The sequence below is a fragment of the Schistocerca nitens genome, chromosome 4 (assembly GCF_023898315.1).
Source record: "Schistocerca nitens isolate TAMUIC-IGC-003100 chromosome 4, iqSchNite1.1, whole genome shotgun sequence".
NCBI classification, from domain to species: domain Eukaryota; kingdom Metazoa; phylum Arthropoda; class Insecta; order Orthoptera; family Acrididae; genus Schistocerca; species Schistocerca nitens.
This window is the reverse complement of record NC_064617.1, coordinates 361,032,617-361,047,602: the sequence shown is the minus strand read 5'-3', so window position 1 is coordinate 361,047,602 and position 14,986 is coordinate 361,032,617. Positions and strand designations below refer to the sequence as shown.

At 43.1% G+C, this 14,986-nt stretch overlaps 1 protein-coding gene across 1 annotated transcript in view; it reads left to right on the top strand.

The window, feature by feature from the left end:
• LOC126251917 (aminopeptidase N-like) overlaps window positions 1-14,986 on the top strand; it is a 196,821-nt gene that overhangs the window by 39,675 nt on the left and 142,160 nt on the right. Inside the window, exon 6 of the mRNA XM_049952649.1 lies at window positions 1,954-2,265. Within this exon, the coding sequence (XP_049808606.1) occupies window positions 1,954-2,265 (312 nt within the window). The remainder of the gene's footprint in view (window positions 1-1,953; window positions 2,266-14,986) is intronic.

Below are 14,986 nucleotides of genomic sequence, written 5' to 3'. Positions count from 1 at the left end.
GGGTCTGAAATGTAACGTCCACCGTTCAAAGTGCCGTCAATGCGAACAAGAGGTGACCGAGACGTGTAGCCAATGGCACCCCATACCACCACGCCGGGTGATACGCCAGTATGTTGATGACGAATACACGCCTCCAATGTTCACCGCGATGTCGCCAAACACGGATGCGACCATCATGATGCTGTAAACAGAATCTGGATTCATCGGAAAAAATGACATTTTGCCATTCGTGCACCCAGGTTCGTCGAGTACACCATCGCAGGCACTCCTGTCTGTGATGCAGCGTCAAGGGTAACCGCAGCCATGGTCTCCGAGCTGATAGTCCATGCTGGTGCAAACGTCGTCGAACTGTTCATGCAGATGGTTGTTGCCTTGCAAACGTCCCCATCTGTTGACTCAGGGATCGAGACGTGGCTCCACGATCCGTAACAGCCATGAGGATAAGATGCCTGTCATCTCGACAGCTAGTGATACGAGGCCGTTGGGATCCAGCACGGCGTTCCGTATTACCCTCCTGAAACCACCGATTCCATATTCTGCTAACGGTCATTGGATCTCGACCAACGCGAGCAGCAATGTCGCGATACGATAAACCGCAATCGCGATAGGCTACAATCCGACCTTTATCAAAATCGGAAACGTGATGGTACGCATTACTCCTCCTTACACGAGGCATCACAACAACGTTTCACCAGGCAACGCCGGTCAACTGCTGTTTGTGTATGAGAAATCGGTTGGAAACTTTCCTCATGTCAGCATGTTGTAGGTGTCGCCACCGGCGCCAACCTTGTGTGAATTCTCTGAAAAGCTAATCATTTGCATATCACAGCATCTTCTTGCTGTCGGTTAAATTTCGCGTCTGTAGGACGTCATCTTCGTGGTGTAGCAATTTTAATGGCCAGTGGCGTAATTGTGGCATAAGTAACTGCATCGCATAATAACAAACTACTGTTGTCCGACATCTTGAATATTGCGCGAAAAATATGACTGCAATGTAATATCCCTTTTTAGCGCCAAGTCAAAGATCTTTGTCAAAGAAACTTAAAAAATTATTGATCATATTTCTTTGTCAGAGAAATATAACAACGTAATACCGGCCTAAAAGTATCCCATGAGGCATGTCATTGTAATTTATTACTTCTTTATTACTCACTGTATTCGTGACACATTTTGCAGACAGAATGCACATACACCACTGAATATAGCTGCAACATTGTATCATTGTACGTCACAGTTTAGGAGGCATGACGTCCAACGAGATGCGTGAAGCACTGCTGGAACGTGCATGACTTTTAAATTTATTACTTTGTTGCTACTAACTCCATTCTCAGCACATTGGGCAGACAGTATTCACATACGCCGCTGAATCTACCTACAAAATTATGTCATTGTACGACTCATTGTGCAGATGCTGCGTGCTATGCACAGCTGTAACCGGGGAACGCCGGGTTTCTCTGCTAGTAGCAATGAAAGACCGAAAATCGATTATTTCATAAATCAGTTATTTTGAGCTGGTTTAACACTCGGCTTAAACTGGAGACAGAAAAATTCGGTGTTACCGAAAACGGTCTGTTTCAGCGATAACCACCATCCCTACAGTTTAGTGTACGTGTTTCGTCTGAGAACTGTTGCGTAACTCCGTGTTTTGTATTATTTTGCTTGTTGCGTAGTACATGCTTTTTCGCTGTTGTGAAGATATTATCACTAAAACTTAGGTAACTGAGGTAATAACCTGAATTAACAGCAATTACTTTGTTACGCTGAGACGAGATACAGGTGGGCACAGGTAGACAATCACACTATTTACGGTATTTTACAAAATGTTCGTCTCACTTCTGTTTTCACCCATATGTTAATAATGACGCCAGGACAATCTTACGTAGCAAACTTGGAGTAATTTTTGTCAGTTGGTGCACATATTTACTGATTAACACAAACTCTTTCCCCATGTAGTGACGACGAAGATGGAAGACGCACCCTGACGTTCGAGCAGACGCCGGTGATGAGCGCCTTCCTGCTAGCTTGGGTCGTATCCGACTTCGTAGGCGTGCAGTCGCCGCTGGAGTCCAACACGACTGTCTGGACGACCAGGGACACTGTGGCACAGGCAGAGTACGCCAGTTTGATTGGGCCACGCACCGTCCGCTCCATGGAGCAGATGGTGCGTGTTCCGTACAACCACGGCAACCTCACCAAGATGGACCACGTCGCTGTGCCGGACACATTCGTTGCCGCCATGGAGAACTGGGGGCTGATCACTTACAAGTGAGTGGCTGCGAACTTGCGATAATCATCTGCCTATGCCGCCTCCGATTAAACTAACACAGGAAATTTTATCAGAATTTGCCACTGTACTCAAAGCGTATATTTCGGTGGTTTTATCCAAAGGGCTAGGGCGGTCAACTGACAAAGATACGCTGTCGAGTTTCGTTACTAACATATGAGGGTGAGTCAAATGGAAACCTTAAATATTTTTTTAAATATTATTGTGCCGAAGTGGTACAGAGCTGTATCACTTTTCAACATAATCTCCCCCATGCTTAATGCAAGTCCTCCAGTGCTTACAAAGTGCATAAATTCCTTTAGAAAAAATTCTTTTGGTAGTCCGCGCAACCACTCATGCACTGCGTGGCGTACCTCTACATCAGAACGGTACTTCTTTCCTCCCATTGCGTCTTTGAGTGGTCCAAACATATGGAATTCACTTGGGGCAAGGTCTGGTGAGTATGGTGGATGAGGAAGACACTCAAAATGCAGATCTGTGATTGTTGCAACTGTTGTACGGGCAGTGTGGGGCCTTGCATTGTCATGTTGCAAAAGGACACTTGCTGACAACAATCCACGTCGCTTTGATTTGATTGCAGGCCTCAGATGATGTTATAGGAGATCTGTGTATGATGCACTGGTGACAGTGGTTCCTCTAGGCATATAATGCTCCAAAATGACTCCTTTTTCGTCCCAAAAGAGAGTCAGCATAACCTTCCCTGCTGATGGTTCTGTTCGAAACTTCTTTGGTTTTGGTGATGAGGAGTGGCGCCATTCCTTGCTCTCTCTCTCTTCGTTTCCGGTTGGTGGAAGTGAACCCAGGTTTCGTCCCCAGTTGCAAGGAAGCCATCACCTTCTCGTTCAAAGCGCCGAAGAAGTTCTTCACAAGCATCAACACGTCGTTCTCTCATTTCAGGAGTCAGCTGTCGTGGCAACCATCTTGCAGACACTTTGTGAAACTTAAGCACATCACGCACAATGTGGTGTGCTGACCCATGATTAATCTACAAACATGCTGCAATGTCATTCAGTGTCCTCGGTGGTTTTCCTTCACTATGGCTTCAACTGTTGCAATGTTCTGTGGAGTCACAACTCGTTGTGCCTGACCTGGACGAGGACCATCTTCCACTGCGAACTTACTACTCCATTCGTAGACTTGCTGCTGTGACAAACATCGATCTCGGTACTGAACCTTCATTCGTCGATGAATTTCAATAGGTTTCACACCTTCACTACGCAAAAACCGAATAACAGAACGCTGTTCTTCCCTGGTGCAAGTCGCAATTGGGGCGGCCATGTTTATACTGATACTGCATCTGCACTATGCTGCCACCTACAGGCCATTCTGCACGCTGTTTGTAGCACTCTTACCAATTTACAGGATAACGGCGCGAAATTTCGATTTGTTATTACAAATTTAAGGTTTTCATTTGACTCACCCTCGTACACTGAGGTGACGAAGGTCACGAATAGGTCACGAATGGTGATATGCACAGACACAGATGGCGGTAATATCGCGTACACAAGGTATAAAAGGGCAAAACATTGGCACAGCTGTCATTTGTACTTAGATGATTAATATGAAAAAGTTTCAGAAGCGATTATGGCCGCAAGGCTTTGAACACAGAATCATAGTTGGAGCTAGGCATACAGGACATTCCGCTTCGGTAATCCTTCCGAGATCCACAGTAACAAGAGTGTGCCGAGAATACCAAATTTTAGGCATTTCCTCTCACCACAGACAACGCAGTGGCCGACGACCTTCACTTAACCGAGAGCAGCGGCGTTTGCGTAGAGTTGTCAGTGCTAACGCACAACCAGCACTGCGTCAAGTAACCGCAAAAATAAATGTGGGACGTACGACGAACGTAGCCGTTAGAACAGTGCGGCGAAATTTGGCGTTAGTTGGCTACAGGCAGCAGACGACCGACGCATGTGCCTTTGCTAACAGCACGACATTGCCTGCAGCGCCTCTCCTGGGTTCGTGACCATATCGGCTGGACCCTAGAACACTGGAAAACCGCGGCCTGTTCAGATGAGTCCCGATTTCAATTGGTAATAACTGATGGTAGGGTTCGACTGTGGCGCAAAGTCATGGAGCCGAGTTGTCAACAAGGCACTGTGCAAACTGGTGGTGGCTACATTAATGGTGTGGACTTACATGGAATGGACTGGGTCCTCTGACCCAACTGAACCTATCATTGATTCTAAATGGTTCTTAAGTAGTCTTGGAGACCATTTGCAGCTACTCGTGGACTTCATGATCCCAAACGACGAAGGAATTTTTTATGGATGAAAAATTGGCCAATGAAAAATTGGCCACGTCACCGGGCCACAATTGTTCGCGATTAGTTTGAGGAACATTGTGGACACACCGTGAGAATGATCTGGCCATCCAGATCTCCCGACATGAGTCCCGTCGAACATTTGCAGGACATAATCGTTAGATCAGTTCGTGTACAAAACCCTGTAGCGACAACACCTTTGCAATTACGGACGGCTGTAGAGGCATCATGGCTCAATATATCGGTATTGGACTTCCAACGACTTGTTGAGTCCATGCCACGTCGAGTTGCTGCACTACACCGGGAAAAAAGGATGTTTGACCCGATATTGGGAGGGTTCCCACGACTTCTGTTACTCAATGCAATGGAGAGTAGCTGTTGTCTGCAGCGTGCTGTGTCGTTCCATATGTAGACGGCAAACTAAATTTGGAAGATACCACAGGTGCAAGAATGTTCATAGTATTTAGCTAATATTTGTCTTTTTGTCTTTTCTTGTCTACGGTCTTGACAGAGTGGTACGCTTCGACAGTTGGTTGCTTAATGAATGACAAAGAGTAGCATGTTGCAGATATTACTTGTTTATTCCAGTTTATAAGCGAACATTGGCACACTGCACTACAGCTTGTCTCTTAGCTGATGAAAATGAATGACACACAAGTCGACAACTTCGTAATAATAGCCTATTTCTTTATGTTAACTGATTCTTCTGTCGGTTCTTGGTAGAACAGCATTATAATACATGAAAAGCACTATATTGCTTACGCTATACAGGAGTAGTTTATTGAGTTAACGAGTTTTCGACTTACAAGGCCATCTTCAGATTTCTGAGCCGAAAACTGGATAACTCAATAAAAGAATTTCCTTAAGAGATGGTGGCAGTTGTCGCTCGTCTCTTCCATATGAATCACATTCCAGTTGTCCTACTGTGTGAGATTTATCTACTAAAGAAAACACGACGTTTCCTCTAAGCCGAGAGACGTTGTAAGTAACATTATTGCAAGTTTAGATTTATTTTCAAATATAAATTAAAATTATGAAAGAGTTATTTTCGTTGGGTCACTATTTATAATAGCCTAATTTAATTCATCTGTTGTTTGTTATAATAAGATAACACGAGTAATGTTTTAAAAAAATCCATGCTGATTGCGCATAAAGTTTTGATGAAGTTGGAGTAATAGATTCTGTACTATTTATTAGCTTGTATCTCATTTGCTTACAGCTAGTTTTCTGCAGATTGACACTCCGCTGTGTGAAACAGTATATTCATTTTGATATGTAATGTCAAAAAGAGGTAGTCCATTTTATACAAATGTGCGACGGAATCAGTTTAATAAAGCCTATTTACGCCACTAAGAGCAATCTGTACTAGTGCCTTCCTATCAATATTAACATAATACGGCGCGAATTCATAATAGAGAACTTCGGATGAATGTATGGTATTAACGCGCATACATCCACCCACAAGTACGTGTCTAGAATGTTTAGTATCTAACAACTCAGGAAATTATCGCTAGAGTTATTCTGTTATCAGAAACATACTTTATGCACTTTCGTAATCTACGTTGATACAACGACTCTAGTCTGCAGTCGGTCTTTACGTGCAGTGTTCAGTAGATAAGCTCAATTATATCGTTCAACGCAACAGATAGCCGAGCTCAACCTGAAAGGGAAGAACTGATATGTTTCCGTGCCTATCTGGATCCAATCGGAGAATCCCACAGCAGATAAAGGGAGCGTGGCGGAAGATTCATGACAACGAGACCATGACGGTCGAATCGGTTCCTTCGATTTGCGAGTCGGTTAAAATACGGACTGCTTTTAGGAGCAAGGACGCTGTTTTGAACTTTCAGTCGCGCTTTTTGAATAATTTTCGGACGCTTTTAGACATACACTACTGGCCATTAAAATTGCAACGCCAAGAAGAAATGCAGATGATAAACGGGTATTCATTGGACAAATATATTATTCTAGAACTGACATGTGATTACATTTTCAAACAATTTGGTTGCATAGATCCTGAGAAATCAGTACCCAGAACAACCACCTCTGGCCATAATAACGGCCTTGATACGCCTGGCCATTGAGTCAACCAGAGCTTGGATGGCGTGTACAGGTACAGCTGCCCATGCGGCTTCAACACATCTGAAATGAACGTCCACTGTTCAAAGTACCGGCAATGCGAACAAGAGGTGACCGAGACGTGTAACCAATGGTACCCCATACCACCACGCCGGGTGATACGCCAGTATGGCGATGACGAATACACGCTTCCAATGTGAGTTCACCACGATGTCGCCAAACACGAATGCGGCCATCATGATGCTGTAAACAGAATCTGGATTCATCCGAAAAAATGACGTTTTGCCATTCGTGCACCCACGTTCGTCGGTGAGTACACCATCGCAAGCGCTCCTGTCTGTGATGCAGCGTCAAGGGTAACCGCAGCATTGGTCTCCGAGCTGATAGTCCATGCTGCTGCAAACGTTGTCGAACTGTTCGTGCAGATGGTTGTTGTCTTGCAAACGTCCCCATCTGTTGACTCAGGGATCGAGACGTGCCTGCAAGATCCGTTATAGCCTTGCGGATAAGATGCCTGTCATCTCGACTGCTAGCGATACGAGGCCGTTGGGATCCAGCACGGCGTTGCGTATTACCCTCCTGAAACCACCGATTCCATATTCTGCTAACAGTCATTGGATCTCGGCCAACGCGAGCAGCAATGTCGCGATACGATAAACCGCAATCGCGATAGGCTACAATCCGACCTTTATCAAAATCGGAAACGTGATGGTACGCATTTCTCCGCCTTACACGAGGCATCACAACAACGTTTCACCAGGCAACGACGGTCAACTACTGTTTGTGTATGAGAAATCGGTTGGAAACTTTCCTCATGTCAGCACGTTGTAGGTGTCGCCACCGGCGCCAACCTTGTGTGAATGCTCTGAAAAGCTAATCATTTGCATATAACAGCATCTTCTTCCTGTCGGTTAAATTTGACGTCTGAAGCACGTCATCTTCGTGGTGTAGCAATTTTAATGACCAGTAGTGTATGACAAGACATATTTTACCAGGGAAGACAATGACTGTATTATGGCTGAATCTGATGTCTGAGGATCGCTTCGTACACAACGTTCGTGCCGCACACCGGTAGCACGTGGAGATCTGCAGTCTGTACGACGATTATTTACGATGGTGTTGCGACACCATTCGCGTCATATATTCACCACAGATACTCACAAACGATCCATAAATCTCAAGATTTCCGGAAACCGGAGTTCACCATTTTTTGCAGCTGGATTAAAGTACTCTCTTTGTTCGCGACAGCGGTGAATGAAACATTTAAAGTAGCCCGTCAGCGCGCTTACTTCACTCGTGCATCACAAAAAAATGTTCAAATGAGTGTGAAATCTCATGGGACTTAACTGCTATGGTCATCAGTCCCTAATCTTACACACTACTTAACCTAAATTATCCCAAGGACAAACACATACACCCATGCCCGAGCGAGGACTCGAACCTCCGTCGGACCAGCCGCACAATCCATGACTGCAGCGCCCTAGACCACTCGGCTAATTCCGCGCGGCGTGCATCACAAAAGGGCGTAAAATGTGAGATACGCTCTACAAACGATACATCCAAGAGTTGGTTATAAAGTCACTCGACAGTGCATAATTAGTGTTTGCCATTATGTTCATTTCCTATTCAGAAAACAACTAAATATTTGAATAAATAATGGTAATGCTTCATTGTATTTAAAACAGTCTCATTTGAATAAGGACATCAACTCAAATGCTCAAACTATACAACTTGTCTGCTTGTTTGATCATTTATTTCGCTTGATCTTTATTTAATTCTACTTTCCCCTACAATTCCATTCTCCTGTTTCATTAATTGTAACTGGTGGGATTGACATATGTTTTAGGCGACCAATTCATATCTAGAGGATTGAACTACAAAATTTTCTGTTCTTACTGTATGCTCGATCATTTGGTTTCATCTGGACTGAAAATAAGGAAAACATATACGTGGTATACAGTGTCGTACAAGTGGTACACAGTATGACTCTCTCCCACAGTTTGAATTTCCATCATCAACACAAAAGCAGTGCGATGACATTGAAGAAAGACATACTAAGATATTAAGTTCCTAAAACTGGAATATTACCTGAAAATATGTAATACATGTGCTTTCTTTGTACAAGATTTTCTCCCTCTCTTTCGTATTCACGGTTCAATAGCAGCTAAGGCGGACTCGTAGTCCGACTGTCTCACCTGTTCAAACAGGCTGAGTATACCATCCATAAAATTAAATGAAACAGTTGACAGTCATCATTATCAATAAATACACCTCTGTTATGATTTGCAGCATTAGCTCTCATGAGATAAGTCATGGGATATCTCCTAATAACGTGTCAGACCTCCTTTTGTCCGTCGAAGTGCCACAACTCAACGTGGCATGGACACACCAGGTCGCTGGATGCCCCATGCAAAAATATTGAGCCTTGCTACCTCTGTATCCGTCCATAATTGCGAAAGTGCTGACGGTGAAGGATTTTGTGAACGAACTGACCTAACGATTATGTCCCATGAATGTTAGATGGGATTCAAGTTGGGTGATCTGAATGGCTAAGTAATTCGCTCGGATTGTCCAGAACGTTCTCCAAACCAATCGCGACAACTGCGGCATGGTAACGCGGTGCATTATCATCCATAAAAATTCAGTAGTTGTTTATATAGAAGAGAATATATATAGAAGAGAATGTTGATGAAGATGAAATAGAAGATATGATACAGCGTGAAGAGTTTGACAGGGCACTGAAAGACCTAAGTCGAAACAAGGCTCCGGGAGTAGACAGCATTGCATTAGAACTAATGACGGCCTTGCGAGAGTCAGGCCTAACAAAACTCTACCATCTAGTGAGCAAGATGTATGAGACAGGCGAAATACCCTCGGACTTCAAGAAGAATATAATAATTCCAATCCCAAAGAAAGCAGGTGTTGACAGATGTGAATATTACCGAACTATCAGTTTAATAAGCCACAGCTGCAAAATACTAACGCGAATTCTTAACAGACGAATGGAAAAACTGGTAGAAGCCGACCTCGAGAAAGATCAGTTTGGATTCCGTAGAAATGTTGGAACCCTTGACACAATACGGACCCTACAACTTATCTTAGAAGAAAGATTAAGGAAAGGCAAACCTACGTTTCTAGCATTTGTAGACTTAGAGAAAGCTTTTGACAATGTTGATTGGAATACTCTCTTTCAAATTCCGAAGGTGGCAGGGGTAAAATACAGCGAGCGAAAGGCTATTTACAATTTGTACAGAAATCAGATGGCAGTTATAAGAGTCGAGGGGCATGAAAGGGAAGCAGTGGTTGGGAAGGGAGTGAGACAGTATTGTAGCCTCTCCCCGATGTTATTCAACCTGTATATTGAGCAAGCAGTGAAGGAAACAAAAGAAAAATTCGGAGTACGTATTAAAATCCATGGCGAAGAAATAAAAACTTTGAGGTTCGCCGATGACATTGTAATTCTGTCAGAGACAGCAAAGGACTTGGAAGAGCAGCTGAACGGAATGGACAGTGTCTTGAAAGGACGGTATAAGATGAACATCAACAAAAGCAAAACGAGGATAATGGAAAGTAGTCGAATTAAGTCCGGTGATGCTGAGGGAACTAGATTAGGAAATGAGACGCTTAAAGTAGTAAATGAGTTTTGCTATTTGGGGAGCAAAATAACTATCGATGGTCGAAGTAGAGAGGATATAAAATGTAGACCGGCAATGGCAAGGAAAGCGTTTCTGAAGAAGAGAAATTTGGTAACATCGAGTATAGATTTAAGAGTCAGGAAGTCGTTTCTGAAAGTATTTGTATGGAGTGTAGCCATGTATGGAAGTGAAACGTGGGCGATAAATAGTTTAGACAAAAAGAGAATAGAAGCTTTCGAAATATGGTGCTACAGAAGAATGCTGAAGATTAGATGGGTAGATCACATAATGAGGAGGTATTGAATAGAATTGGAGAGAAGAGAAATTCGTGGCACACAACTTGACTAGGGAAAGGGCGTATTCTGAGGCATCAAGGGATCACCAATTTGGTATTGAAGGGCAGCGTGGAGGGTAAAAATCGTAGAGAGAGACCAAGAGATGAATACACTAAACAGATTCAGAAGGATGTAAGTTGCAGTAGGTACTGGGAGATGAAGAAGCTTGCACAGGATAGAGTTGCATGGAGACCTACATCAAACCAGTCTCTGGACTGAAGACCACAACAACATGTGTCTGCACGACATTTACCTCTTACCACCTGAAATTGGCACTCATCTGACAAGGCCACGGTTTCCCAGTCGTCTATGGTCGAACCGATACGGTCAGAAGCCCAGGAGAGGCGCTGCAGGCGATATCGTGCTGTTAGCAACGGCATTCGCGTCGGTCATCTGCTGCCACAACCCATTAAAGGCAAATTTCGCCGCTCTGTCCAAACAGACGCGTTTGGCGTACGACTCATTTGAGTTCCGCGCTATTTCATGCAGTGCTGCCTGTCTGTTAGCACTGACACCAATACGCAAACGACCTGCTCTTGGTAGTTAAGTGAAGGCCATCGACCAATGCGTTGTCCTTAGTGAGAGGTAATGTCTGCAATTTGTCATTCTCGGCACACTCTTGACACTGTGGATCTCGGAGTATTAAATTGCCTAACGGTTTCCGAAACGGAATGTCCCATGCGTCTAGATCCAACTACTATTCCGCGTTCAAAGCCTGTTCATTCATGTCGTGCGGCCATTATTACGTTGGAATCCTTTTCACAGGTATCGCCTCACTCCAAATGACAGCTCCGCCAATGCAATGACCTTTTATGCCATGTGCATGCGATACTAGCGCCATCTGTATATGTGCATATTGCTGTCGCATAACTTTTGTCACTTCAGTGGAAATCATTTAGAAATGCAACTAAAAGGAAGTACGGGGGTGCAAAAGAAAATTGGTTACAGGAAATATGTGAAGAAATCTAAGTGAAAACTGTCGTTGCACGGACAGATTCAGCACACAGAAAGGACAAAATAACTTTTGGAGAACGTAAAAGGTAAGGCGTCAACATTAAGACAGCAAGAGGAATAGCATTCTTAAACCGAGAGGAGAGAACAGATATGTCAAAGCAGTATAGTAAGGACGCCTACAGAGACGAAGAACTGTCTGATAATGTATATGAAATGGGTATCGAGATAAAGAGCACAAGGATTCCAGAGTTAGAGTGAGAGATGTGTGAGAATTATGATCAGACAATACAGAAAGTGCAAATAACATTCCTTCAGAATTTCTCAAATAATTCGTGAAGGTGCAACCAAAAATTTTCCAAGTTAGTGTGTTGAAACTGTGATACGGATGACATAGCATCGGACTTATGGAAGAATACCATCCACACATTTTCAAAGACAACTAGGGCAGATCAACGCGAGAACTATCGTACAGCCAGCTTGACATCTATTGCACCCGGTTTGCTGGCCATAATGATACACAGAGGATTAAAGAAACTGAAAATGTGTTAGATGATGATCAGTTTGGTTTTACAAATAGTAAAGCCACCAGATAGTTCTGACGTTCCGCTTGATAATGAGGACAAGACACATTCCCAGAATTAGCTGACGGAAAAAGCAATCGAGAACGTCAAATGCTGCAAGATGAATTTACAGAGAAATAGGTATAAATTGTAGGTAAAGACAGATAATATACAACGATAAAACATGTACGAGAACCAAGAGGGATCAATGATAATGGAAGGCCAAAAGAGTAGCGCTCGGTTTGAAAAAGAGAATAAGGCGAGGATGCAGTCTCTCTGTTCTGCTCTTCAACCTGTTTAACGAAGAAGCAATGAAGAAAATAAAAGAAAGGATCATTGATGAGCTTAGCAAATGTCATTGCTGTCCTCTATGATAATGGGTAAAATTACGGAGTCTGTTTAATGGAATGAACTGAACACAGAATATGGATTAAAAGTGTATCAAAGAAAGACGAATGTATTGAGGAACAGCAGAAATTACGTTTCTCACAAACTTAACATCTGAAGTGCGGATCACGCAATAGACCCAGTAAAAGAATTCTGCAACCTTGGAAGCGAAATAACACTTGGCAGATGAGGAGAAGGGCACAAGAAATAGACTAGCACTATCAAACAGAGCATTCCTCCTTAAAAGAAGGCTGCTAGTATCAAAAATCGGAATTGGCTTGAGACAGAAGTGTAAATTAAATGGACTGATAAGACAAGAAATGAGGTACGCCACAGAGTCGGTGAGGAAAGGAACATGCGGCAAGTGATGATTAGAAGTTATAGAATAACGTGACGTTTATTAATGCTGAAGATCTGATTTCAGGCAGATAAGACAAGAAATGAGGCACGCCACAGAATCGGTGAGGAAAGGCACATGTGGCAAGTGCTGATTAGAAGTTATAGGATAACGTGACGTTTATTAATGCTGAAGATCTGATTTCAGGCAGATACGGTCAGTGACACCCATAACCGTGGGTTTGATTACCACAGGTTTGGTTCTGTTGGAGGTGCCTTCGCCTTTCTCCGCCCTTTGAAGGGACTTGCCCAGCCTGTTGGACGTGAACTACCAACCACCGTGCAACGCGATATTTTTCACATTGTGAAAGTTTAAACAACTGATAAGTCATAGACAAAAACCCTACGACGAGCAGTCACTGAACCACCTAGCCATCCAGAAGTCGACCTTGATTGTACGCGAGTGCAGGCTTTCTCGGGGAATTTCATATATGAAGTCTTCACGGGTTGTCAGCCGAGTAGCATCGTCGTCTTCATGCGAAGATGATGGAGACGCATTCCATCGAAAAGTTGTTACGAGACGACGATGCTACTCGGCTGACAACCCGTGAAGACTTCATATATTCGACCTTGATTGTTTTCCAAAATCCCTTACATACAATTTTCCTGTCATCACCTGAAATAGAAGAAAATAAAATAAAGTCGCAAACTTCATTCTCGTCTACATCTACACGATTACTCTGAAATTCACTACTAAGTGTCCGACAGAGAGTTCATCGAACCACTTTCCAGCCATTTCTCTACCGTAGACTCTCGAACAGCGCGCGGGAAGGACGAACACAAAAATCTTCCCGTGCTTGCTCTGATAGCTCTTATATTATTATGATGATCTTTCCTCCGTATGTAAATGGCGTCAACAAAATGTTTTCACTCTCTGAGGACAAAGTTGGTGAATCAAATTTCATGATAAGAATCTGCCTTTGCTTTAATAACGGCCACCCCAATTCGTGTACCATGTCCGCGCCACTATCTCCCCTATTTTGCGACAGTACAAAACGAGCTGCCCTTCTTTGAATTTTCTCGATGTCCTCCGTCCATCCTATCTGATGGTGGTCCCACGCCGCACATCAATACTCCAGAAGAGGGAGGACAAGCGTAGTGCAAGCAGTCTCTTTAGTAGACCTGTTGCATTTTCTAAGTGTTCTATCAATAAAACGCAGTCTTTGGTTTGCTTTCGCCACTACATTATCTGTGCGATGGTTCCAATTTAAGTTACTCATAGTTGTAATCCCCAAGTATTTAGTTGAATTTACATCCTTTAGATTTGTGTGATATGTCCTGTAACCGAAATTTAGAAATTCGTTGTAGTACTCGTGTGGATGACTTCACGCTTTTCATTATTTAGAGTCAATTGCCACCATACAGATATTTTGTCTAAATCGTTTTGCAATTTGTTTTGATCATCTGATGACTTTATAAGACGGTAAATGACAGCATCATCTGCAAACAACCTACTAGGGCTGCTCACATTGTCTCCTAAGCCGTTTATCTATACGAGGAACAGCAACAGCAGAGGACCTACGACACTTCCTTGGGGAACGCCAGATATTACTTCTGTTTTACTCGATGACTTACTACGAACTGTAACCTTTCTAACAGGAAATCACGATTCCAGCCACACAACTGAGACTATACTCAGTAGGCACGCAATTTGATTGGAAGTCGCTTGTGAAGAACGGTGTGAAAAGCCTTTTCGAAATCTAAAAACATGGAAACAATTTGACATCCCTTGTCGATAGCGTTCATTACTCCGTGAGAATAAAGAGCTATTTAAGTTTCACAAGAACGATGTTTTCTGAACCCGTGTAGGCTATTTGTTAATAAATCGTTCATTTCGAAGTAACCCATAATATTCGAACACAGTATATGTTATAAAATCCCATCGCAAATCGACTTTAGCAGTATTCGACCGTAATTCAGCAGACTAATCCTATTTCCTTTCTTCGGTATTGGTGTGAGTTGTGCAGTATAAGTTTTGTTACCTTGTAAATTAATTTTAACGTTTCTTGGTGGTATATTAGTCCTATTTATTTATATTAGAAGAATTGAATCAAACGAAATATTTTTGCTGACGCATAAATTAATTTCAG